We start from the raw sequence: 25,081 nt of genomic DNA on the forward strand, positions 1-25,081 counted from the left end.
CTTGGAACTAATATTAGCAACCAAACAATCAACTCTTGTTGACCGTTTGCTTCTGGCATTCCCTGCACACAGCGCCCGTGATCGTTCTCACACGAGCTGCAGGGGCCAGCAGACCAGAGGAGTTAGAGGGGCAGAAATCAGAAGTGGCGTTGGCCAGAGGGGTTTTCTGACCAGGTTGTGGAGTGATTTTGCTATGACCGCAGACAGGACAGGTACTGCAGCATCAATTCAAAGTGACAGGAGACAACATTTGTCCAGTATGGTTACAAACTATTTTTCATCCCTTATCGATGTTCTCCCTCAACCGTCATTCCCATTTGATTACTGGGCATCAAAATTAGACACCTGGCCAGAATTGGCAGAATATGCATTGCAGGAGCTTGCTTGCCCGGCAGCTAGTGTCCTATCAGAAAGAGTATTCAGTGCTGCAGGTTCAATACTAACAGAAAAAAGGACTCGTCTGGCTACCCAAAATGTAGATGATCTAACCTTCATTAAAATGAACCACAACTGGATTTCGAAATCTTTTGCCCCACCTTGCCCGGCTGACACCTAGCTTTCCTATGAAAAGGTCTTGCCTGTGGACTATTCTGAATGCCTTTTCCAATCTCGTAATTTTCTGCACCTGATTGTCCAGCATACGACATGTTTACACCTCACTAAATGGCCAAACTCCCCACACGGGGCCGTGGTATCGACACTTGGCGACAGCACCCGTGAGAGTGCAGTTTGTCTGAAGAGGTGGGTGAGCCCGCTTTTGGTCGACGGCACTGCCACTGGGTCCCTCCTAGTACAATAAAGTGTCTCTGGCGGTGGTGGTGCGCACCCAACGTCAGACACACCGTTGTAATATGAGGGGCCCTGGGCCTGTACCGCCGGCCACAAGACAGTTTCCCCCCACCCCAGCTCAAACAGTGCTCTACCACTTGCAAAATTATCTCACAGCTCCACCAATGTTTAGTCTATGCGCTGACATCCTTCAATGCCTGCCACTGACAATACCATTGTATTGACATTTTTGTTATGTTAGGCCTTCGATGCCTGTCTGTGGTCACTCCTTCCACTAGGCCTCCACTGACCACACCACTGCTGCCCGTGTACCCCTGTAACCAATTTAAAATTGCCTACAGCCATGTGTTATTATTTTAGGCCTTCGATGCCTGTCTGCGGTGACTCCTTCCACTAGGCCTCCACTGACCACACCACTGCTGCCCGTGTACCCCTGTAACCAATTTAAAATTGCCTACAGCCATGTGTTATTATTTTAGGCCTTCGATGCCTGTCTGCGGTGACTCCTTCCACTAGGCCTCCACTGACCACACCACTGCTGCCCGTGTACCCCTGGAACCAATTTAAAATTGCCTACAGCCATGTGTTATTATTTTAGGCCTTCGATGCCTGTCTGCGGTCACTCCTTCCACTAGGCCTCCACTGACCACACCACTGCTGCCCGTGTACCCCTGGAACCAATTTAAAATTGCCTACAGCCATGTGTTATTATTTTAGGCCTTCGATGCCTGTCTGCGGTCACTCCTTCCACTAGGCCTCCACTGACCACACCACTGCTGCCCGTGTACCCCTGGAACCAATTTAAAATTGCCTACAGCCATGTGTTATTATTTTAGGCCTTCGATGCCTGTCTACGGTGACTCCTTCCACTAGGCCTCCACTGACCACACCACTGCTGCCCGTGTACCCCTGTAACCAATTTAAAATTGCCTACAGCCATGTGTTATTATTTTAGGCCTTCGATGCCTGTCTGCGGTCACTCCTTCCACTAGGCCTCCACTGACCACACCACTGCTGCCCGTGTACCCCTGTAACCAATTTAAAATTGCCTACAGCCATGTGTTATTATTTTAGGCCTTCGATGCCTGTCTGCGGTCACTCCTTCCACTAGGCCTCCACTGACCACACCACTGCTGCCCGTGTACCCCTGGAACCAATTTAAAATTGCCTACAGCCATGTGTTATTATTTTAGGCCTTCGATGCCTGTCTGCGGTCACTCCTTCCACTAGGCCTCCACTGACCACACCACTGCTGCCCGTGTACCCCTGGAACCAATTTAAAATTGCCTACAGCCATGTGTTATTATTTTAGGCCTTCGATGCCTGTCTGCGGTGACTCCTTCCACTAGGCCTCCACTGACCACACCACTGCTGCCCGTGTACCCCTGTAGCCAATTTAAAATAGCCTACAGCCATGTGTTATTATTTTAGGCCTTCGATGCCTGTCTGCGGTGACTCCTTCCACTAGGCCTCCACTGACCACACCACTGCTGCCCGTGTACCCCTGGAACCAATTTAAAATTGCCTACAGCCATGTGTTATTATTTTAGGCCTTCGATGCCTGTCTGCGGTCACTCCTTCCACTAGGCCTCCACTGACCACACCACTGCTGCCCGTGTACCCCTGGAACCAACATCAGAAAATATAAAAATAAGTATTTTGCTTATAAAAAAGAAAATACTGGAGAGATATCAAATGCAGACATTTTAACATTAAAAACAAACACATACAACAAAAATCTGGTACAGTACTAAAAATGGCCACCAGCTACAATAACTTTCTCCTGCAAGTAGTTAACTGAAAGGTTTTTTCAATTTTAAACACAGACATGGCATCCACCGAGTGTTGTCCTGTCGCGTCTTCTTTATATTATTGCCAAGAAGATGCAAAACAATGAAAATAATAAAATCATTATTTACCAAAAAAATAGAGTAAGTCAAAACCACATTGCAAATAAACATTCATTACAAATAAAGAAGCAGGGCGCGTCCGAGGGTGAGTATATACCTAATAAGAATATAATCACCCTCGGACGCGCCCTACTTCTTTCCGACAGCCTTCCTTCCTAAGAATCAGCCCTTCCGTGGTGTAGAGAGAGGGTTTGTTACACTCCAAGGTGTTCCCCAGGTTGCCTTTCCTGAGCTTCGATCTTCCGGCTCTCGTTTAGTAGTTGTTGGAAACTACGCTGCATTGGGCCTACAAATTGGGTATGGGGTGTAGAGAGATGGTGTGTTCCACTCCAAGGTGTTCCCCAGGTTGCCTTTCCTTAGCTTCGATCTTCCGGCTCTCGTTTAGTAGTTGTTGGAAACTACGCTGCATTAGGCCTACAAATTGGGTATCGGGTGTAGAGAGATGGTGTGTTCCACTGTAGAGAGATGGTGTGTTCCACTCCAAGGTGTTCCCCAGGTTTCCTCTCCATTGCTTCGATCTTCCGGCTCTCGTTTAGTAGTTGTTGGAAACTACGCTGCATTAGGCCTACAAATTGGGTATGGGGTGTAGAGAGATGGTGTGTTACACTCCAAGGTGTTCCCCAGGTTTCCTCTCCATTGCTTCGATCTTCCGGCTCTCGTTTAGTAGTTGTTGGAAAGTACGCTGCATTAGGCCTACAAATTGGGTATGGGGTGTAGAGAGATGGTGTGTTCCACTCCAAGGTGTTCCCCAGGTTTCCTCTCCATTGCTTCGATCTTCATGCTCTCGTTTAGTAGTTGTTGGAAACTACGCTGCATTAGGCCTACAAATTGGGTATGGGGTGTAGAGAGATGGTGTGTTCCACTGTAGAGAGATGGTGTGTTCCACTCCAAGGTGTTCCCCAGGTTTCCTCGCCAATGCTTCGATCTTCCGGCTCTCGTTTAGTAGTTGTTGGAAACTACGCTGCATTAGGCCTACAAATTGGGTATGGGGTGTAGAGAGATGGTGTGTTACACTCCAAGGTGTTCCCCAGGTTTCCTCTCCATTGCTTCGATCTTCATGCTCTCGTTTAGTAGTTGTTGGAAACTACGCTGCATTAGGCCTACAAATTGGGTATGGGGTGTAGAGAGATGGTGTGTTACACTCCAAGGTGTTCCCCAGGTTTCCTCGCCAATGCTTCGATCATCATGCTCTCGTTTAGTAGTTGTTGGAAACTACGCTGCATTAGACCTACAAATTGGGTATGGGGTGTAGAGAGATGGTGTGTTCCACTCCAAGGTGTTCTCCAGGTTGCCTTTCCTGAACTTCTATCTTCAGGCTCTCATTAAATTGTGGTTAAACGGAACAACTGCATTTGGCGTACTAGTTGGTTTGGGGCCTACTATCGGTGTCTGCCGCTCCTTGCTGTTCTCCTGGTTTCCTGTCCTGAAATTCCGTTTTCAGGCGCTCGTTAAGTAGTTGTTAATGTTAGACTGCATTTGGCCTACTAGTTGGGTTGGGGCCTACTATCGGTGTCTGCCACTCCTTGCTGTTCTCCTCCACTGAACAAAGCTGTGCCGCCTGTTTACTACTGTTGCCAATTTTGAACTGCATTTCGACTACTTACTGATTTGGGCCTACTCTCTGTGTCAGCCTCTCATTCCAGTTGTCCTCCACTGCAATGCCCCCTGATTAGTCCTGTTACCAATTTTGAACTGCATTTAGCCCACTTTATTATTTGGGCCTATATCTGTGTTTCCTCCTCATCCTGCCCATTGCCCAGCCAGTGATAGATGAGTCTGCTGGTACATTGACCCATAATGCAACATTTCCCGTGCACGCTACACTGCAAGATTGTGACCCTGCTGAAAGTCAGGTCCCCCTTCCCGCATACCATACCACCTTACACGGGGACAAACAGGAAGGTGCAGATGAAAGTGCAGGTTCCTTCATCAGGTGGGGGGAGGAATACTAGTTGGCGACGTCACTGGCACAGGGCCTCTCATGGTACGCAAAAGTGTTGCTGCCGGTGGGAGGCGCCCCCGCCGTGCAAACACACCGCTGTACTTTGAGGGGCCCTGTGCCAGTGCCAATGCCAACGAGTGGGCCCCCCTTGCTTGCTCAGGTTCACAGCACTTGCAAAGTTGAAATACTTACCTCTCCCTGCTCCACTGCCGTGACGTGGTCCAGATTTCCTGGGCCCACTAATTACTTGAACCAGCCCTACCCACCACAACTTTAGCCAAATGACCCCCAATTTCAAATGCCTTCCAATTATTATAAGGTAAATTACGCTTGACAAGCTTCATTAAGAAGAATGGATGGTTTTGACATTAAAATGGGCACTCTAGGTGTTTTCCTGGCCCCCACTCACTGCCGACTATGCTGCCCCATTGACTTGCATTGGGTTTCGTGTTTCGGTCGATCCCGACTTTACGTCATAATCGGCCGATTTCACTCGACCCGACTTTTGAGATAGTCGGGTTTCGCGAAACCCGGCTCGACTCTAAAAAGGTCAAGGTCGCTCAACTCTACTCTTCATCAATCTGGCTCCAACTTTCTCTGATTGCTGTTGCCAGATCAGCTTTTCAGGTTGGAGCCTTGTCATGGACCATTTTCTTCAACTTCCACCAGAGATTTTCAGTTGGATTGAGATCCGGACTAGGGTTGAGCGAAATGTATCAGACAAATTCAAAAATCACCGACTTTCGGCAAAGTCGGGTTTCATGAAACCCGACACGATCCTAGTGTGGGATCGGCCATGAGGTCGGTGATCTTCGCTCCAAAGTCGCGTTTCGTATGACGTTTTCAGCGCCATTTTTCAGCCAATAAAGGAGGACGCAGAGTGTGGGCAGCGTGATGACATAGGTCTCGGTCCCCACCATCTTAGAAAAGGGCATGACAGTGATTGGCTTGCTTTCTGCGGCGTCACAGGGGCTATAAAGGGGCGTGCACGCTGACCACCATCTTACTTCTGCCGATCGTAACATAGGGAGAGGTTGCTGCAGCTTCATCAGAAGAATGGATATAGTTAGGGAGGGAAGATTAACTCCCAAACTGCTTGTGCTGTAGCGATTTCCACTGTCCAACACCACCATTTGTTTGCAGGGACAGTGGAGGCTATATTTTTGTGCATCGGCTCTGTAGCTTATCAGGCTGCCTTATAAGGCTCCCTGATAGCTGCATTGCTGTTTGCACGCTGCTGTGCAAACCAACTGCTTTTTTAAAAGCAAAAATCATGTTGCTCCTTTCTGCACAGTTATCTTGTTTATTTATCCACACTATTGTGTGCAGCAGTCCTTTTTATTGCTGCCATACTTTTCCTGAGATATATTGTAGGGAGATTAAAATTGTACTACAGTCCTTGTATTTTTTTCATATATCTTCCAGCCATTTTCTGCCACTTACATTGTGGTGTTTTATGCACTGGGCCTGAGTTCAGTCCTGTTAGTTTGTGGTATGTCAGCCAGCAACTTTCTGCCACTTACATTGTGTTATATACACTGGGCCTAAGTTGTGGTTCAGTCTCCCAAAAAAGGGGGAGATTCAAATTCTCACAAAGTGGATATACTTCAGTCCTGTTAGTTTGTCGTATATCAGCCAGCCACTTTCAGCCACTTGCATTGTGGTGTTTTTTGCACAGGGCCTGATTTTGTGTTCAGTCTCCCCCCCCCCCCAAAAAAAAAGGAAAGATATATATCTTGGTACCGTGTTAGCCAGTAGATAGAAAAATACTTAGAATTGAGAGTCCTCAGTGGTTGATACCTTTTTAATGGCTAACTGAAAAGATGGTAACAAATTGCAAGCTTTCGAGACTACACAGGTCTCTTCATCAGGCAAAGACTAAAACAAATTCTGAAGAATCACATATTTATGCACAACATAGCACAGAGAAAAAGAAAAAAAAAAGGGAAAAAACCATGGATAAGACAGGTGACATGAAGCAGAATTACCATGAGTGATAAACAGTTATGTCCATAAATATTGGGCCAGCTCTTAGATAAGGAATGTTTTATTGTCCTCTGATTAGGGTCTCTGTTGTGATGACCCCTCATAGTCTGAGGGGCAAGTTCCTTAGTTGATGTAAAATGACACAGTACCACGCTATGACCTACCCAGTCGACACTTCTTTGCGAGAAAAGCCATCCCAACCCTCCACCAGCATGTCAAAGACCGCATTGTCCATGCACTGAGGCAATCAGTCAGTAGAAAGGTGCACCTCACAACAGACGCATGGACCAGTAGGCATGGCCAGGGATGTTACGTGTCCATCATGGCACACTGGGTTAATGTGGTGGATGCAGGGTCCACAGGGGACAGCCATAGAGGGACAGTTCTGCCTAGCCCACGGTCTAGGAAACAGTTGGCTGTAGGCGTTCGCCACCCCTCCTCCTCCTCCTCCTCCAGAAGCGAAAGCTCGTCCACAGAGTGCAGTCGCACAACCACTCCATCCGCAGCTGCCAGTGTTGCACACGAGGTGTCCCATTATCGAACAGCTAGTGGTAAGCGTCAGCAGGCTGTGTTAGAAATGAAGTGTTTGGGTGACAACAGACACACCGCGGAAGTACTGGCCGAGTACTTGCAGCAACAAACTCCGTCATGGCTGGGCAGTGTACATCTTGAGGCAGGCAAGGTAGTCAGTGATAATGGAAGGAATTTTATGGCTGCCATAGCCCTTTCAGAACTTTCGCTGAATCTTCCCCAGCACCGCCTAATAATCGACGTTGCTACAAGGTGGAACTTCACACTGCACATGGTTCAGAGGCTGTGCGAACAGAGGCGTGCTGTAATTAATTTGTGGGAGGATACACATACACGGGCAGGCAGTTGGATGGCAGACATGGAGTTCTCTAGTGTGCAGTGGTCGAAGCTCCAAGACCTCTGTCAAATCCTTCAGTGTTTTGAGGAATGCACACGGCTGGTAAGTGCAGATGACGCCATCATAAGCATGAGCATCCCACTAATGCGTCTGCTGATGCAAAGTTTGACGCACATTAAGGAGCTGGCGTCTGCAGCCGAGGAGGAGGGAAGCCTTGATGACAGTCAGCCATTGTCTGCTCAGGGAACTCTCCTGGACGAGGTGACGGACAAAGAGGAGGAGGATGATGGGGATAAATTTTTATGGGAGGAGGATGCTTCACAGGGGGCAATAGAAACTGGTGTTGTTGCAAGGTCAGATACAGGGTTTTTGCAGGACACAATTGATGTTGATTTGCAAGAAAGTGCTCCTCAACCCAGCACAAGCAGTGAATTGACACCTGGAACATTGGCCCACATGGCTGAGTATGCCTTGTGTATCCTAAAAAGGGACCCCCGCATTATCAAAATGATAACTGATGATGATTATTGGTTGGCCTGCCTCCTGGATCCACGATATAAAGGAAAATTACAAAATATCATGCCACATGAGAACCTTGAGCAAATATTGGCTACCAAACAAGCAACTCTTGTAGACCGTTTGGTTCAGGCGTTCCCAGCACACAGCGGCGGTGATGGTTCTCACACGAGCTGTAGGGGGCAACATGGCAGAGGTGTTATAGATGCACAAATCCGAAGTGGCATTGGACAGAGGGGTTTTATGACCAGGTTGTGGAGTGATTTCGCAATGACCGCTGACACGACAGGTACTGCTGCATCGATTCAAAGTGACAGGAGACAGCATTTGTCCAGTATGGTTACGGACTACTTTTCCTCCCTTATTGATGTTCTCCCTCACAGGTCATTCCCCTTTGATTACTGGGCATCTAAAATAGACACCTGGCCTGAATTGGCAGAATATACATTACAGGAGCTCGCTTGCCCTACTTCTAGTGTGCTATCAGAAATAGTTTTCAGTGCTGCTGGTTCAATCCTGACCGAAAAAAGGACACTTCTGGCTACCCAGAATGTTGATGATCTAACCTCCATTAAAATGAACCAATCATGGATTTCAAATTATTTTGCCCCACCTTCTCCTGCTGACACGTAGCTTGCCTGAAAAATGTCTTGCTTTTGGCCTCCTCTTACTGACTTCTCCAATTCCACCATTTGCAGCTGCGGTATGTCCACCATAGGCCATTTTTATACCTCCCTAAATGGGCTGACTGCCCCCACAGGGCTGTGGTCACCACCTGGAGCAAGCACCCGTGCGAGTGCCGTTTGCCTGGACAGGTGAGTATGCCCACTCTTGGGCGACCGCACTGGCACAGGATCCCTCATAGTACAATGAAGTGTCTCTGATGTTGGTGGTACACAACCAACGTCAGACACACCGTCGTAATATGAGGGACCCTGTGCCAGTACCGCCGCCCACGAGAGAGTGTTCCCCCCAGCTCGAACAGTGCTCTACCACTTCTAATACTTACCTCTCCCTGCTCCACCGCTGTGTAGTCTGTGCTGTTAAATCCTTCAATGGCACTGCCAATACAAATTTGTTGAAATGATAAATGATAGTTAAAATATACAGGGGCCCTGGCCTCCATTTAGACCAGTTAATACTTTGCGCCTTCTACCACTGTCTGCTACTCAGCAGAGGAGCCTACCCCAGTACCTAGCTATGCTGCCTGTTTAGTCCTGTTACCAATTTTGAACTGCTTTTAGCCTACTTTTGTATTTGGGCCTACTAACGGTGTCTGTGCCACTCATTACAGTTATCCTCCACTGAACAAAGCTATGCCGCCTGTTTAGTCCTGTTACAAATTTTGAACTGCATTTAGCCTACTTTTTTATTGTTGGCCTACTAACTGTATCTGCACCACTCACTACAGTTGTCCTCCACTGAACAAAGCTATGCCGCCTGTTTAGTCCTGTTACCAATTTTGAACTGCATTTAGCCTACTTTTTTATTTTTGGCCTACTAACTGTATGCACCACTCATTACAGTTGTCCTCCACTGAACAAAGCTATGCCGCCTGTTTAGTTCTGTTACCAATTTTGAACTGCATTTAGCCTACTTTATTATTTGGGCCTATATCTGTGTTTCCTCCTCATCCTGCCCATTGCCCAGCCACTGCTAGATGAGTCTGCTGGTACATTGACCCAGACCACTATATTCCCCTTGCACTCTACACAGCCAGAATCTGACCCTGCTGAAAGTCAGGTTCCCCCTTCCCACATACTATACCACCTTATATGGGGACAAAGAGGAAGGTGCAGATGAAAGTGCAGGTTCCTTCATCAGGTGGGGGGGCTTACTCGTTGGCGACGTCACTGGCACAGGGCCTCTCATAGTGCGCAAAAGTGTCACCGCCGTACTATGAGGGGCCCTGTGCCAGTGCCAAGTGCCAACGAGTGGGCCCCCCCTGCTTGCTCAGGATCACAGCACTTGCAAAGTTGAAATACTTACCTCTCCCTGCTCCACCGCCGTGACGTATTCTGCGTTTCCTGGGCCCACGAAAATCGTGAGCCAGCCCTACCCCCCCACAACTTTAGCCAAATGACCCCCTGTTTTTAATGCCTAACTATTATTATAAAGTAAATTAAGATTGACAAGCTTAAGAAATAAGAATTGATGTTTTTGGCATTAAAATGGACACTGTAGGTGTTTTCCTGTCCTCCACTCACTGCCGACCTTGATTCCCCATTGACTTGCATTGGGGTTGTTTCGGTCGGCCCCCGACTTTTCGCAATAATCGGCCGATTTCACCCGACTTTTGACAAAGTCAGGTTTCGCGAAATAATAATAATAATAATTGTTTCCCTCATAATTGAGTGACTCCATACTTTTTCCCCTAAGCTTGGTTTCAAAAATTAACCATTACTGACTACCACATTTTTTTTTGTTCTTGATTTCTTTTAGTGTTTCTTAAAGCCAGAAAGTTGCCATTTGAAATGACTTTAGTTTGTTCCATGTCTGTGATATGCTTTTTTTTCTACAAAATTAAACAACTGGCTGAACTGGATGGACAAATGTCTTTTTTCGGCCTTACTAACTATGTTACTATGTTAACTGAATGAACATCCTCCATGGCCGGTGATTCCAAAATTTTTGCCAGGGGTTGTAGAAACATGTCACCACTTCTGTATTTATCACCCACTCCTGATTTTGGCTTACACATACTGATGCAAAATACTGACCAAATACTGAAAGTGTGAACTCCTATAAACAGATAATAGAGAAAATCCAATGAAAAGAACATTGAAATGAGTTTATAGTATTGCATTTTTGTTGGATTCCTAGAAAGCAAAGAAGAGCTCTCAGTTCACCCTGTAGGCAACAATTTTCACCAATCTGCTACTGGAATGCTACATTTTGACTTTCCGTATATTGTACAGTAAAGTTACCCGATGACGCTCCACATTTATTATACCTACAAATCTGTGTTCAAAAATATTTGCCACATTTCTGTGTTATTCTGTAGGGCTGAATAACCCAGTCTACATGACGATGTGAGCACATTCCTTCATGTGCTTCGGAAACATTCAGCAAGGGTTCCTGTGATCTTCCAGCTTCTTATCTCTCTGGTTAGGAGTTTGCATCACCATGACATTGATGTGATTCCTGTACTTTCCGCAAAGTTCAGGTCAGCCACTGTATATTTATGCAGACCTTCCAGAACAGTATCACACTTCTATTGTCTATAATTTCTATTATAATTGTAAAATAATGAAAAGGGCATGGTTTTATTTTTAAACTGCAGCTAAATAATTATTTAAAGATGTCCACTACTGAATCAGTGATACCCTATCCTCAGAATAGGTCTTCAATATCTGATCGGTCGGTGTCCGACAGATAGCACTCCCTCTAATCGACTGTCAATAGTGTCAGCGGCGGCACCACCAGCTGGAACGGCTCAAATGCAGAGCTGCTCTGTCTTCTGATGGTAATGGGGTACTGCACATCTGCCTCCTATTCAAATCAATTAAGGGTAGGTCATCAATGATAAAGTAGTGGATAACCTCTTTAATTTTGTTTCAATATCTACATTTTTGGCACATTTGAACTGTAAATTTTTTATATGCTTTTTATGGTGTAGGTCCATATTTGTCTACCTCATATGGCATTGAAATAATAAGAAAATAAGAAAAGATGTACAGATCTGAAGGGAAGGTATACTGGGTGTTGCATACTTGTCTACATGCAATTGCCCTGAGTTGCCTGTACATGCTACTTTCTACTAAACGTCCTTCACTGCCCTGCAGCTGGTCGTTGCCTTCTCATTCCTTACATTCTGAAATCTCACCTGTGGCATCTCACTTTTAATTGCCCAGCTTAAGCTTTTTGTCTGTAATTTGCCAAGGGTAATTGTAGGAAAATTTGAACTTGGGAAAAAAAAACTTGTAAATGTCCCATTTCACCTTTTTGAAACCACAATGTGTTGTGCGCATGCTAAGAATTTGTCCCATGTTCCTCTCTTGCGGAAGAGACCGATAATGACTGCACTGCTTAATCCTGCCTAAATGTATATTCTAGGAAAAGTGCTATTCTTATAAGTACCAGCAATAAACAGTTACAGGACTGTAATTCAATAAATTGCAGATTTAATTTAAATATTAAGATACAATTAATCACAATGAGAACAACATAAAAAGGGCGTAAAATCTATGAAGACCACAATGCAGTCCCTAGCGGTGCGCAGACTAGTGAGAGTGTACGTAGAGATTACTTACCAGAGGGTTGCTGTACAAACGATGTTAGGTTGGGGAAACCCGATAGATACTGATAGAAATCACATAGGAAATTAATCCCTAAAAGTAATAACTAAATAAATTGGTTTACCAAACAGACATTGTAAGATTAGTGGAGTGGCGTGACTTGGTTAGACACATAATCCAAAACCCTAGTAGGTCAATTATGAAGAGAAGAGTCAATTTTAAGTACGTCTTTAGATAACTTGTAACCATCATATCCATTCATAGACTAACCAAGCAATGTGAATCATAACAACATAAATGAAGACATGTTACCTATAATAATAAAATATTGCCGCAGGGACCAGGGAAGGAAACCTTTCGCGTCAATTATATATCCAATATTTCATTCCCGCTTGGGTTGACTAATGGGGAATCCCATGTTTTCTTAACAAGATGCTCCTCACCCACTTTCTGTTGTTATTTCTATTGGATGAAATAAGTATTTTGATCCCGATTCATCAAAAACCGGCATTTTACATGCCAGTCTTCATGAACAGTGTGCTGGAATACCATGCGCCAAATTCATTGAGAGGTGTGCACCTGTTAAGGAATTTGGCGCATCCTTCAGGTGCCATGTACCAGTGTAAAATGTGTACTACTGTTGCAATTTACGAACCTTTGTGGCATAAATTATAATGAATTTGCTGACCGTTCATGGTCACACCTCTTCTGGCAAAGCTATGCCCACTGTTAAGAAAGTTGTCTGAACTGGCTGGTACTAGGCGTTAGTATGGCAAAGGTCACAAAAGTTTTTTCTTTTGTTCTACCTCAAGTTGATTACAAATATTGCTCCATTTCCAACTATTTTACACTCGAATGCTGACAAGTCACTCGGGTGCTAACCGAGTGACTTCAGCGTGCTCGAATATGTTCAAGTCCCCAGAGCTACATGTCTCGTGGCTGTTAGGCAGCCACAACAGATGCAGGGATAGCCTAACAAACAGACAATCCCTGCATGTGCTGCAGCTGTCAAACAGCCACTAGAACATATTTTTCGAGCATCCGCCAAAGACACTCAGTTAGCATCTTATCCGAGCACATTCGCTCATCACTAATGCTGATGAAAACTGATGAATCGAGACCTAGGCCTTTTTGTATTTTATCTATGTAACGTAGAAGAACAACGTTTTGTGAAATTTCCATTACATGTACGGATTCCAGAAAGTAAAATTATATGTGACCATCTTGTCATTCATCTCATTACAGGAAACTTCAACAGCAATATCCAAGCATGAAGCTGATTCTGCTGGCTCTAGTTTTCCTGGTTTTAGGGGAGGTCAGCAATGTCACTTCCTCTAGGTCTCGTACAAAGCGTGAGCTGGCCCCAGGACTTCACCGCCTTGGTATGAGAGATGCTGGGGGCTCATATTGCCAGCAGAGAGAATCGTGTTGCCCCGGCAGAGATGATGCCTGCACTGTGCCGTATTTGGATACTATCTGCTACTGCGATCTGTTCTGCAACAGAACTGTGTCAGATTGCTGTCCGGACTTCTGGAGATTCTGCTTGGGTGTTAGTCCTCCAAACATCCTGAAAGGTGAATGACTCAACCAGACTATATTTGTTATATGTTGTGGCACATCACTCGCATATGACATTACATTATGATTCATAGCAGTCCAGAAAGCCTACAAACCCATACAACACTCCATGCACACTCATGCAGGGGCCTAGTGCTTCCACCAGCTGAGCAGAGCACCTTGCATGACCCAAACTCCCACCAGTCAGCACGACATGGAGGTTATGGAAAAGATATATATTTTAAAAAAAATTCTGTTCCATTCATAAGAGAAAGTACAGCACATTGTCGTTTCCATTTTATTTTGTTGGAATTGAGCTATAATCTAATCTCCCAAAAATTAGTCAATTCATTTGTATAGGAATTCTGACTACCATTACACTGACAGCTATCGAGATCGAGAGCGAGCGTGCTTGGATAAAGTGTTATCTGAGCACGCTCGGGTGTCTTCGGCGTGCTCGGAAAATAAGACCGAGTCTCCATTGCTGCATGTCTCGCGGCTGTTAGACAGCTGCAACACATGCAGGGATAGCCTAACAAACAGGACATCTCTGCAGGTGTTGTGGCTGTCTAACAGCTGCGAGACATGCAGTCGCAGGGACTCAATCATATTTTTCGAGCACGCTGAAGACACTCGGTTAGCACCCGAGCGTGATCACTCATCACTAGTCGATACAAATCACACCTGAGGATATGCCATAAATGTATGACATTGAATTGTATGGGTCTCTTTATGGTCCTTTTTAAACTGACAGCAGATGGACAAGACTAATTACCCAACATTAACTATGGAAGTTTAACCATAAAGAACAAAGACTGCCTGCTATTGTGTTTAAAGTGTGAAAACAATCCTTCGGGATTATGAATTCTTGAGCCAAGCATGTACATGCTTGCAAGCTGTGAAAGTATAATAACTGACCATGTCAAAGACACCGAGTCAGGAATGACGATATTAATGGACGTCTCCCCATGTCTACACTTGCATTCCTCTTTTAATTGTTATTTGCTGAGTGCGAACCTGTCAAAACTCTTATGCTGGTGCATTAGTCTCCTGCGTCGCTGTCCCTTTAGACTTGGTGGTTTGACCAGGACCGATTCATTATACTGTTCATTAATATTAATGGCTCCACTACGGCAAATATGGGGATTAAAATGTGAAGGCCTTGTTCACACAGTAAATACAGTACAATAAAATATGCTCAGCATTAGTCTTTCTTTAGAATCCAGTCTGTTCTGTGTAAATCTGGCCTAAGAAGGATTCTGAAGTTATGTAAATAATTCAATGTATAAAGAAAACCTGCGCAACTATGAAATTACTCAGTGTTTCCATTACCCGTAAGATTCTGTTCCATTCACCAGGCTTGGTTCTTATCCCCTGTCCCCATGATAAGTATCAGGAAGTAGAAATGTGTATAAGGCTTTATTTATGTTAAAGAACATGTCTTAATGTCTCCTTTAAATCAAGCCCTGGCTATACGTCATGTCCTCGGCTGGCAGCTATCTCTCCTGACTCCCCCATATTTATTAACAGTTGGCTCAGCCAAGCATTACTGCTTCCTTTAAGGAAGGATAAGAGAAAGCGCTATTTGGCAGTAGCTTTTCTGTTTACAGGACAAAAGGATCAAACTGATTGACCCTTATCCCCTTGACTTAATCTGTCGCTAGTCAGGGGGCTCCACATATACAGTAGATGTTTGGCCGATCACACCGTAAATCAACACACAAAATTCAGTGTGTGCTGTTGTTTACTTACACTGAAGGTTTTATTACAAGAACATTATTAATGCTGTGACTAGCTGTCATGTGAACACTGATCGGACCACACACCCTCCTGTGATAAGCAGCTCACTGTCAATAAAATATGTAATGACAGAGCATGGTGTGGGAAGAGTTTGCTTTCTCAGCCCTGCTTCATTTTACATCCAAAAACTGATTGTATAACAACTGCTGCACTCGGTGAACTAAGTGATACATCACTGGATTCAGGGTCTCTTTTCCTACATTATGCTGCTCTCAGATGAGGTAGCAAAAACATTATGACAGATTCCCTTTAAGGGCTACACAGTGACCATGGTCCCCAGGCATGAAGGTTGCGATGTAGCAATGTGGCATTACCTCTAAATGATTGAAATTGAATTACTAGGCAATATATCTAAAAAGCCCCCACCATAAAAAAACAGAAAAATCAGGAGAAATCATTTTAGGGATTATTTGATTGAAACATGAACAGTAATATAAACTAAAATAAAAACACTAAATAAAAATAGTTTTTCTCTATATTCGTCTCGCAAAAACGTAAAGCAATTACACAGTAATTTGTGTACCCAAAACAGTGCTAAAAATACAATCAATTCCACATAAATCAAAGCCTCATCAATACTTTTTACCCCAGTATTTATAAGGCTATGTGTGGATTTTGCTGCGGATCCGCAGCAGTTTTCCATGCGTTGTACAGTACCATGTAAACCTATGGAAAACAAAATCCGCAGTGCACATGCTGCGGAAAAAAATGAGCGGAAACGCAGCGTTGTTTTTTCCGCAGCATGTCAATTCTTCGTGCAGTCCATAATATGAATCTGCAGGTGTAAAACCACAGGTGGAATCCACACAAAAACCATGGTAAATCCGCGGGTAATCCGCAGTGTGGTTTACCTGCGTATAGGTGCATGGAAAACATCGAACTGCACTCAAATGTCATCCGAGTGCAGTCCAATTTCCGCAGACTCATAAAATGGAGAAGATGGAGAAATTTTGTTCTCCATCTTCTCTTCAGTGTGCTCTTCTGAGAGAATCAGATCACGCTATACTGACACTTTGGTCAATCTCTGATCAGAGTTTGATCAGAGTCCATTGCATAATTGTCCTGTCTGTCTGGTCATAGTCAGAAAAAAATCTACAAAAATATTCCAGGAGGGCAGTAGAGTACGTTTTATAGAGTTGCACGTTATGAATGAGACAAAACCATCTAGAATTTTCTAACTACACCCACAATAAAAAACAAAAAAATGGAGAGGGTGGTAAACAGCTTAAAAAAGCATCATAAAGGCACAAAACTGATAATAAATTAGTCGAAAAATGAAAACAAAACAAAAAAATTAAACACTCAAAAAATGGGTAAATTCAGTGATGAATCAGCAGCTTTTAAATTGTCTGCTATTCTTATTATTATCTTATCTGTTTCTAGTATTTACAGCTTATTTAGGGAAAGATAGTTTTCTGCCACCAGTAGTAAAACCAATTACATCGTCTAAACTTTTGCTTGGTTAAGCTGAATAAAGGCAATTTAGATTTTGGTTACATGTGCAGGTTTTAGAAAGGACATTGCATAAATTCTTCCCCATGATGTAGAACAGAACAAACCAAAATGTGAGCTTCAGAATCCTTTCATATACAGGAGAAATAGATTTTCATTCCATTTAAGGGCAGTCCCACACGTCCAGATAATTCCGGTACCGGAAAAATCGGTACCAGAATTATCCGTGTCCGTGTGCCCACTGGGTACCACACGCACCATGCAGGAGACAGCGCTAAAGTTTAGCGCTGTCCCCTATATCTGATGCTGAAGCCGCCATTGATATCTTCTCTGCAGCAGCGTTTGCTGTAGAGAAGATATGAATATTACTTTTTTTGGGGGGTTTCTCGTGTTTACAATAAAGATCCCTGTCCCCACCCCCCTCCCATCCCCTGTGCGCCCGCCCGCTGTTCTTAAAATACTCACCCGGCTCCCTCGCTGGCGCTGCTTCCTGTCCTGGCTGCACCTTCTACTGTATGAGCGGTCACGTGGGGCCGCTCATTTACAGTAATGAATATGCGGCTCCACCAAAAAAAAAAGGAATATTCATATCTTCCTACAGCAAACGCTGCTGCAGAGAAGATATCAATAGCGGCTTCCGCACCAGTGGGGGGGACAGCGCTTACTGTAGCGCTGTCTCCTGCACGGCACACGGACAACGTCCGTGTGCGGTACGTGTTTTACACGGACCCATTGACTTTAATGGGTCCGTGTAATACGTGCGCTCCCACGAACACTGACATGTCTCCGTGTTTGGCACACAGAGACACGGTCCGCAAAAAATCAATGACATATGCACAGATGCATTGATTTGAATGTGTCTACCTGTGTCAGTGGCTCCGGTACGTGAGGAAACTGTCACCTCATGTACCGGAGCCACTGACGTGTGAAACCGGCCTAAAGGTGTATTCACAGACCTTTCAGAATTTCTGCACCTATTTAAATTTGGTTACTTGCGTTTTTATGTGCATTTTTTATTTAAATGTGCGTTTATCACATTTTTAAAGCTGCAGTGTTTGTCTCTATTCAGTGTGTCATTCTTTAAATAAAGTTGGCTTATTTTTGAAACTTCACCAAACTTTATTGATATACTTAGGTGCTGATTACATGCATTTTTTTATGCATTTCTGCCACGGAAATGCAATAAAAACTTATGCGTTTTTTACCTGAGGATTTTCTGCATCTAATGTGAGTCTACGGTGAAAATCTGCACATAAAATTCTGCGTACCCGCAAGAGAAATTGACATGATGCGGATTTGAAAAACGTACATTTTATGCAGCATAAATAAGAAGCACAGTGGGCACGAGGTTTCGAGAAATCCCTTCCACTTTGCTGGAACTGTAAGACATTGTGGTTTTGACGCAGGAAAACACGCAGCTTCAAAAATGTGATAAAGGCTCATCGTGGGAACACAGCCTTAGCTGACAATCTGATCAGAGTTTGTGCCGAGTGTCATTTTTTTTAATCGATCTGATTCTTTTGCATGAGAATCTACGCTTGTGTTACCCCTGCCTTAATCTGCTAATGGTAAAACAATTTTAATAATCATTATATTTCATAAAAGTCCCCAAAAGTAATACAAAACGACATATCAAGTGTCCTTATTTTTGTAATAACCCATGAAATAAAGTAATGGTATAATTTGAGCTAAATAAAATGGTAAACAGCAACATAGACATAAAAATACCAATGTAGTCCTATAATTAAAAAAAACTATGGCTAATGGAATGTAGGAAGTAAAAAAATGTTCTAAAAAACACTTATCTTTAGCGAAAGAATTGGTTTTGTCCCGAGGGGCTAAATGTCTGTAACTATATAATAATGTATAAATCTGTCAGTAAACTTTTAATGTGACATAGGCACGGTTTCCAAAACGGATATTTTCTTTAAGTAAAAGTGTAATGTCAGCCATATAACAGGATACTTTATGAAAAGGCTATACAAAATCAGGAAAAGTTAATTATGGCCCTGCCCAAACTATATACATATCATCTATACTAACAGCCAGGATATTACTGAGAACAGGGAAAGTCTATAAAAACCTAACCCAAAACTCAGAGCAACGATATTAATCAAACATACCGTACTCGGCAAAGAGCAATGAAGAACTTTCACGTAACCCAATAACTTACTGTTGACAATCCAAGGAAGCTGGAAAAGTGGGAAACATATAAATGGCCTTGTTGTATTCATATAGATTGATGTAGAGGGGAGATACAGTGATTTTCCCATGGCTGAGAAGAGACTCTCCCATTCTTGAACAGCTAGCAAGGGCCATCGGTACAATTCCTAATCCCCTTACCTTTTGCAGTAAATGCCAACGGGTAGCTAAATTTTATTTATAATATCTAATATTTATAGCATGTATCCAAATTATTTTCATATAGTGGAGAAAGACCACAAGTCTTAAATAAGGATATCAATTTCTATAGAACTGACAAACCTACCCTGACTAACTACAACTACAAGTGCTTCTCACTAAATTAGAATATGATCAAAAAAGTTAATTTATTTAATTTCTTCAATACAAAAAGTGAAACTCCTATATTTGATAGACTATTAAGTCAGTCTTCCCCATGATTGTGGAACCTACTGAAACAGACTAAGGGACCTTTTTAAACTCTCAGGAAGCCTTTACAGGTGTTTTTTGTTATCATTCTAATTTATTGAGATAATGACTTTTGGGTTTTCATTGGCTGTAAGCCATAATCATCAACATTAACAGAAATAAACACTTGAAATAGATCACTCTGTTTGTAATGACTCTATATCATGAGTTTCACTTTTTGTATTGAAGAACTGAAATAAATTAACTTTTTGATGATATTCTAATTTAGTAAGAAGCACTTGTATGTCATAACTGAATATGGTGGTGACTAGTTACAGTTCTACCATCATACATGTGACCGGTAAATAGACTAATGGTGACCAATTACAGTTCTACCATCATACATGGAACTGGTGAATAGACTAGAGATTAGAGGCTGAAAAAAGTCTTTACAATTTGCTAAAGTCCTTTCTATGGCTGGGTCTACGCCACCGTTAAACGTCAATTAGCTAATGTTTTGCTTATTGTTGGTCATTTAATAGTTTCTTTACAGGTAGACCATATTTCCTATTTGTAGAGAACAGTTAGTAATAGGTCGTCCTTTGCTCATAGACAGCCATTGTTCTTAGCAGCACAGCACCTGTTTACACAGGACGATGTGCTGCCGAGGACAACGATTTTTAAGCAAGCTTATAGATCATTTCACCAGAAAAAAATGCTCAATTATTGGGAAATGAGCTTTCCTAGGAACGCTCATTCATGATAATCAATCAATGTAAAGGCTCGTGCGGACGACTGTATTTTGATCCGAGGGCGATCCTGCAAAACATTGCTTTTTTTTCAAATGTCTGATTTTTTTTCCTCGGACACTCTATCTGAGGAAAAAAAATTGCAGCATCCATGATTTGCATATGTTTTTCGGATCGCTCTCGGCCATGCAAGTTAATGAGTTCGTGGGAAACATCAGACTGCACGTGGATGACATCTGAGTGCGATCCAATTTTCAACAATCTACAGAATGGAGAAGATGGAGATTTATTTTTTCCATCTTCTCCTCATAAGAAAAAATCAGATCACACTCTATTCAGAGTGTAATCAGTGTGATTTGCATAATTGACCCGATTTTCTCTGAGAGAAAATGAAGTTGTGTGACCCTAGCTTAAGGTTATGTGCACACGATGCGGATTTGCTGTGAATCTGCAGCGGATTTTTCCGCGCAGAAATGCTGCAGATCCGCACTATGATGTACATTACAATGTTAATCAATGGGATAAAAAATAGCTGTGCTGATGGTGCGGAAAAATCAGTGCGGAATTACTGCAGATTTCAAAGAAGTGCATGTCACTACTTTAGTACGGATCTGCAGCTTTTCTGCACCCCTCCATTAATAGAAATGCGCAGTGGTAAAAACTGCAGAAAATCCACACAAAATTCGCATCAATTCCGCATAAAAACCGCTGCAAATTCTGCCAGGAGATGCGGATTTTGTGCAGAAAATTCTTCATCTCTTTTCCTACGTGTGCACATAGCCTAAGGCCTAAGGCTAAGGTTAGCAGTGGCATATCATGGTTTGCCACCACCTGGGTCAAAGCAAGACATGACCTTTTAAAAATAAAGTTATAGATTGTTATAATTTTTTATTTTTACATTTTTATTACATTTTTATTTCATTTTTGTGTTTTTGCTATAAAACTATGTTTTCATACTAGTCCTATCCCTAACCCTGGTCCCATCCTTAACCCTTGTTCTATCGCTCACCCTATTCCTAACTTTTTTTTAGACTGACCGTTTTTTTTAAATTTGGGACAACTTCGCCTGCAGGTCTGTTTCTCCTCTAACAAAATTTCGAGGCAGAGGAGAGGCAGGTAGCTCAGTGCAACCTTTCTAATCTCAGTTGCTTCTTGTGCAGAGCGCAGCAGGTAAGATGAGTTTGTCATTGACTGTTGTGCTCGACATAGACAGCAACTAAGATGACATAACTCTCTCCATCATACTGACAGCTTTGTCATCTTGGTTGACGTCTATGCAGAACGCCGCAGTCAATGACAAATTCATCTCCGCTCTGCACGTGATTCTGTGGAATCGACTTACAGTACATATCAAAGGAGTCCCTGTCTGCTTGTTCTGTGGGTAGGCACTCATTGCTTTTCTGGCAGTGGCAATGGGGGCGGGAGAAGAAATGTTGCACCCCCATAGAATTTGGAGAAACCGCCCCTGTGTCCTCCCTCATGCTATGCCACTGTGTGTTACGTGTGGATTTTTAGCTGTGGATATGATACGATTTTCATCCTTTGAATTTTACATTTAAAATGTAATTATGTATTCCCTTGATGTGGTCAGCTGCCCAGTCTTAGTGATAAAGATGTGCGTCTCAATCTAAGCACTGCAATGTGATGTGTTAAATTTTCTGCCATTTTCCTTTTTTGATTGGTCAAATTTAGCCTTTTAATTTGATTAAAAATATCTTGTAATCCTAATCCTCTCTTGTCAATGATCAAGCCCTAATAACAGGGACTCTTTTCTTCCAGTATGTATCAGAAATGGCAAGAACTATCCAAATGGAGCAACTTATCAAGATAACTGCAATCGATGGTAAGAATGTAGATTCCATTATCGTGAATGGAAGGATACCTGTCCTTAGGAATCAGATGCAGAATTTATAATCCTGAACCATGGCAGGCTATGGGCTTTGTATTTAGTATCTCTGCAGAATGGATCTAAAGTATGGCAATGTGTATGAGGTCAGTGTCTGTGTATCCGGAATAAATACTGACAGAAATTCAGCTTTTCCCCATAAAACATTGTCGTGTTTGGTGTCATCCCTACATGTGAACATTGCAGTGGTGCTCAGGTACCTAGATGACACTCCGCTCACTACCTATCTTTGCTATTTACTGGACACCCATATATTGCACATATAGGCCAGATTCAACAAGACCGAAGATTTCCACACCCCTGCTGCAACTCCATCCCATCCCAGTTCCACCCATTTTGCCAGAATTGTGTGTAACTGGCTTGGAAATGCCAAAAGTCGCAAAATTGATGCACAACTGTGTTGCACAAATTTTTTTCGACTTTTCAAGGTGATTTACACCAGAATTCACTATGATGAATCGGGACCATAATGTGACCCTGCTGCAGCCTTGTCTACATTATGTACTGTAGGTAATAACGGGCCTGCCTATGGACCAACCTAAGCATCGCGGCAGTGCTCAGACCAGTTGGTGCTAGAGGGGAGGCAAATTCTTTTTGAAAATATGTAATAGGAAGACTAGTCCAAGGGCAGACTCTTCAAGCTGTAGATTGGACATGGTGCCAATTATCCTGTCCCCACTGATTTAATAATGACGGCTTATTCGCAGGATAAGGCGTTCGTTTACAAAAAGCTAGATATCCCCTTTAATGCGGACGCTTGAATTCTGCAAGAAATCTGCCACGTGTGGACTTTTTATCGTCCATGCGTCACAATTTTTCTTGGTAGTTAAATGCTACAATTTAGAATTCACTTCATAACGTTGTAAAGTTCAGACAGATTTTTATTTGGGTTGGAATTCTGACATGGCGTCCAAGAGAAATCTGTGTCAGGTATCCATTTTTTTTTTTCAACCGGCTTTCAGTTCTGACACAGTTGTTGATGCATGTTTTTTATTCATATTTTTTGCAGCCTTTTTATTTCATTGGGAAAAAATTAAATCCCTAGTTCCGTCCTACCTCATACTGTGACACTGGTTATTTTAGATCTGCTTTGTAAGGGACATTCGCCTCTCCCCCACATAATTTTCTCTAGAGACAGAAATCTAATTTGATTTGAAAAGCTGGCACGCTGACAGAGGGGAAAACTCACAATCATGTTCTTTCTAACTGTAAGGAGGACAAAGTATTTCCTCAGTGCCGCAAGTCTTGTCATCCGTAACGTAACCACCTATGCAGAGAAATTACAGCCGCATGACAATCCGATCAGAAGACAATATTTACTAAAAAATGCTGGTCAATTAAGAAATAATTGGCAGGGTGAGTCAGAAAAATACATTGAAAAATAGACACTTTCCATATTAGAAATGGGAATATAACAAGAGGATTTACCACTAAAAGGTATTACAAGCGCTTTATCAGCATTCTAATATCCACTTTAATGATGCCTAAATACTAAATGTATGTGTTAATTCTCAGTGCTCTCTCCACCTACGGTCACCGGACTAGTCCGGAGCCACCATCAATCAATGCTACTTACTAGTGTATGCTAATAATCATTCCTGCTCTCCCTGCCTGCGGTAACCGGACTAGTTTGGGACTGCTGTCAATTAATACTGCTGATCGATGGAAGCACGCCCACCGGGGGTGTAACAGACATAGTAATATAGTAACATAGTTATTAAGGTTGAAGGAAGACTATAAGTCCATCTAGTTCAACCCATAGCCTAATCTAACATGCTAACATGCCCTAACATGTTGATCCAGAGGAAGGCAAAAAAAACCCATGTGGCAAATAGTGAGCTCCAATTTGGAGAAAAAAATTCCTTCCTGACTCCACATACGGCAATCAGACTAGTTCCCTGGATCAACGCCCTATCGAGGAATCTAGTATATATACCCTGTAACATTATACTTTTCAAGAAAGGCATCCAGTCCCCTCTTAAATTTAAGTAATGAATCACTCATTACAACATCATACGGCAGAGAGTTCCATAGTCTCACTGCTCTTACAGTAAAGAACCCGCGTCTGTTATTATGCCTAAACCTTCTTTCCTCCATACATAGAAGGAAGCCCCCTTGTCCCTGTCTCAGGTCTATGATTAAAAAGATCATCAGAAAGGTCTTTGTACTGTCCCCTCATATATTTATACATTAACATAAGATCACCCCTTAGTCTTTGTTTTTCCAAACTAAATAGCCCCAAGTGTAATAACCTATCTTGGTATTGCAGACCCCCAGTCCTCTAATAACCTTGGTCGCTCTTCTCTGCACCCGCTCCAGTTCAGCTATGTCTTTCTTATACACCGGAGACCAGAACTGTGCACAGTATTCTAAGTGTGGTCGAACTAGTGACTTGTATAAAGGTAAAATTATGTTCTCCTCATGAGCATCTATGCCTCTTTTAATGCATCCCATTATTTTATTTGCCTTACTAGCAGCTGCCTGACACTGGCCACTAGACATCCTAGTGTGTGCAGGGAGGCAAAGGAGATGGGTACATGCACACATCGGGATGTCAGTTACATTGCTGTGGGCATGCTTCCACCGATCAGCAGTATTGCTTGACAGCAGTCCCAAACTAGTCCGGTTACCGCAGGCAAGGAGAGCAGGAATGATTAAACTTTGTTTTTAAACACATAGATTTAGCATTTAGGGATAGTACATTATTGTTGAAGAAGCTATTAGGAGGCTGATAAAGTGTTCATAATGCCTTCAGGGTAAATAATAACTTTGCACTTTA

At 43.0% G+C, this 25,081-nt stretch overlaps 1 protein-coding gene across 2 annotated transcripts in view; it reads left to right on the forward strand.

The window, feature by feature from the left end:
• TINAGL1 (tubulointerstitial nephritis antigen like 1) overlaps positions 1-25,081 on the forward strand; it is a 72,962-nt gene that overhangs the window by 20,752 nt on the left and 27,129 nt on the right. Inside the window, exons 1-3 of one of the 2 annotated variants that reach the window (XM_069756991.1) lie at positions 11,016-11,177; positions 13,495-13,823; positions 22,176-22,239. In XM_069756991.1, the coding sequence (XP_069613092.1) occupies positions 13,520-13,823; positions 22,176-22,239 (368 nt within the window). In that variant the 5' untranslated portion in view covers positions 11,016-11,177; positions 13,495-13,519. Of the gene's footprint in view, positions 1-11,015; positions 11,178-13,494; positions 13,824-22,175; positions 22,240-25,081 lie in introns of those variants that run through there. The other variant, XM_069756990.1, reaches the window with a different exon arrangement.

This window comes from Ranitomeya imitator, chromosome 3 (assembly GCF_032444005.1).
Source record: "Ranitomeya imitator isolate aRanImi1 chromosome 3, aRanImi1.pri, whole genome shotgun sequence".
In the NCBI taxonomy this organism is placed as follows: Eukaryota; Metazoa; Chordata; class Amphibia; order Anura; family Dendrobatidae; genus Ranitomeya; species Ranitomeya imitator.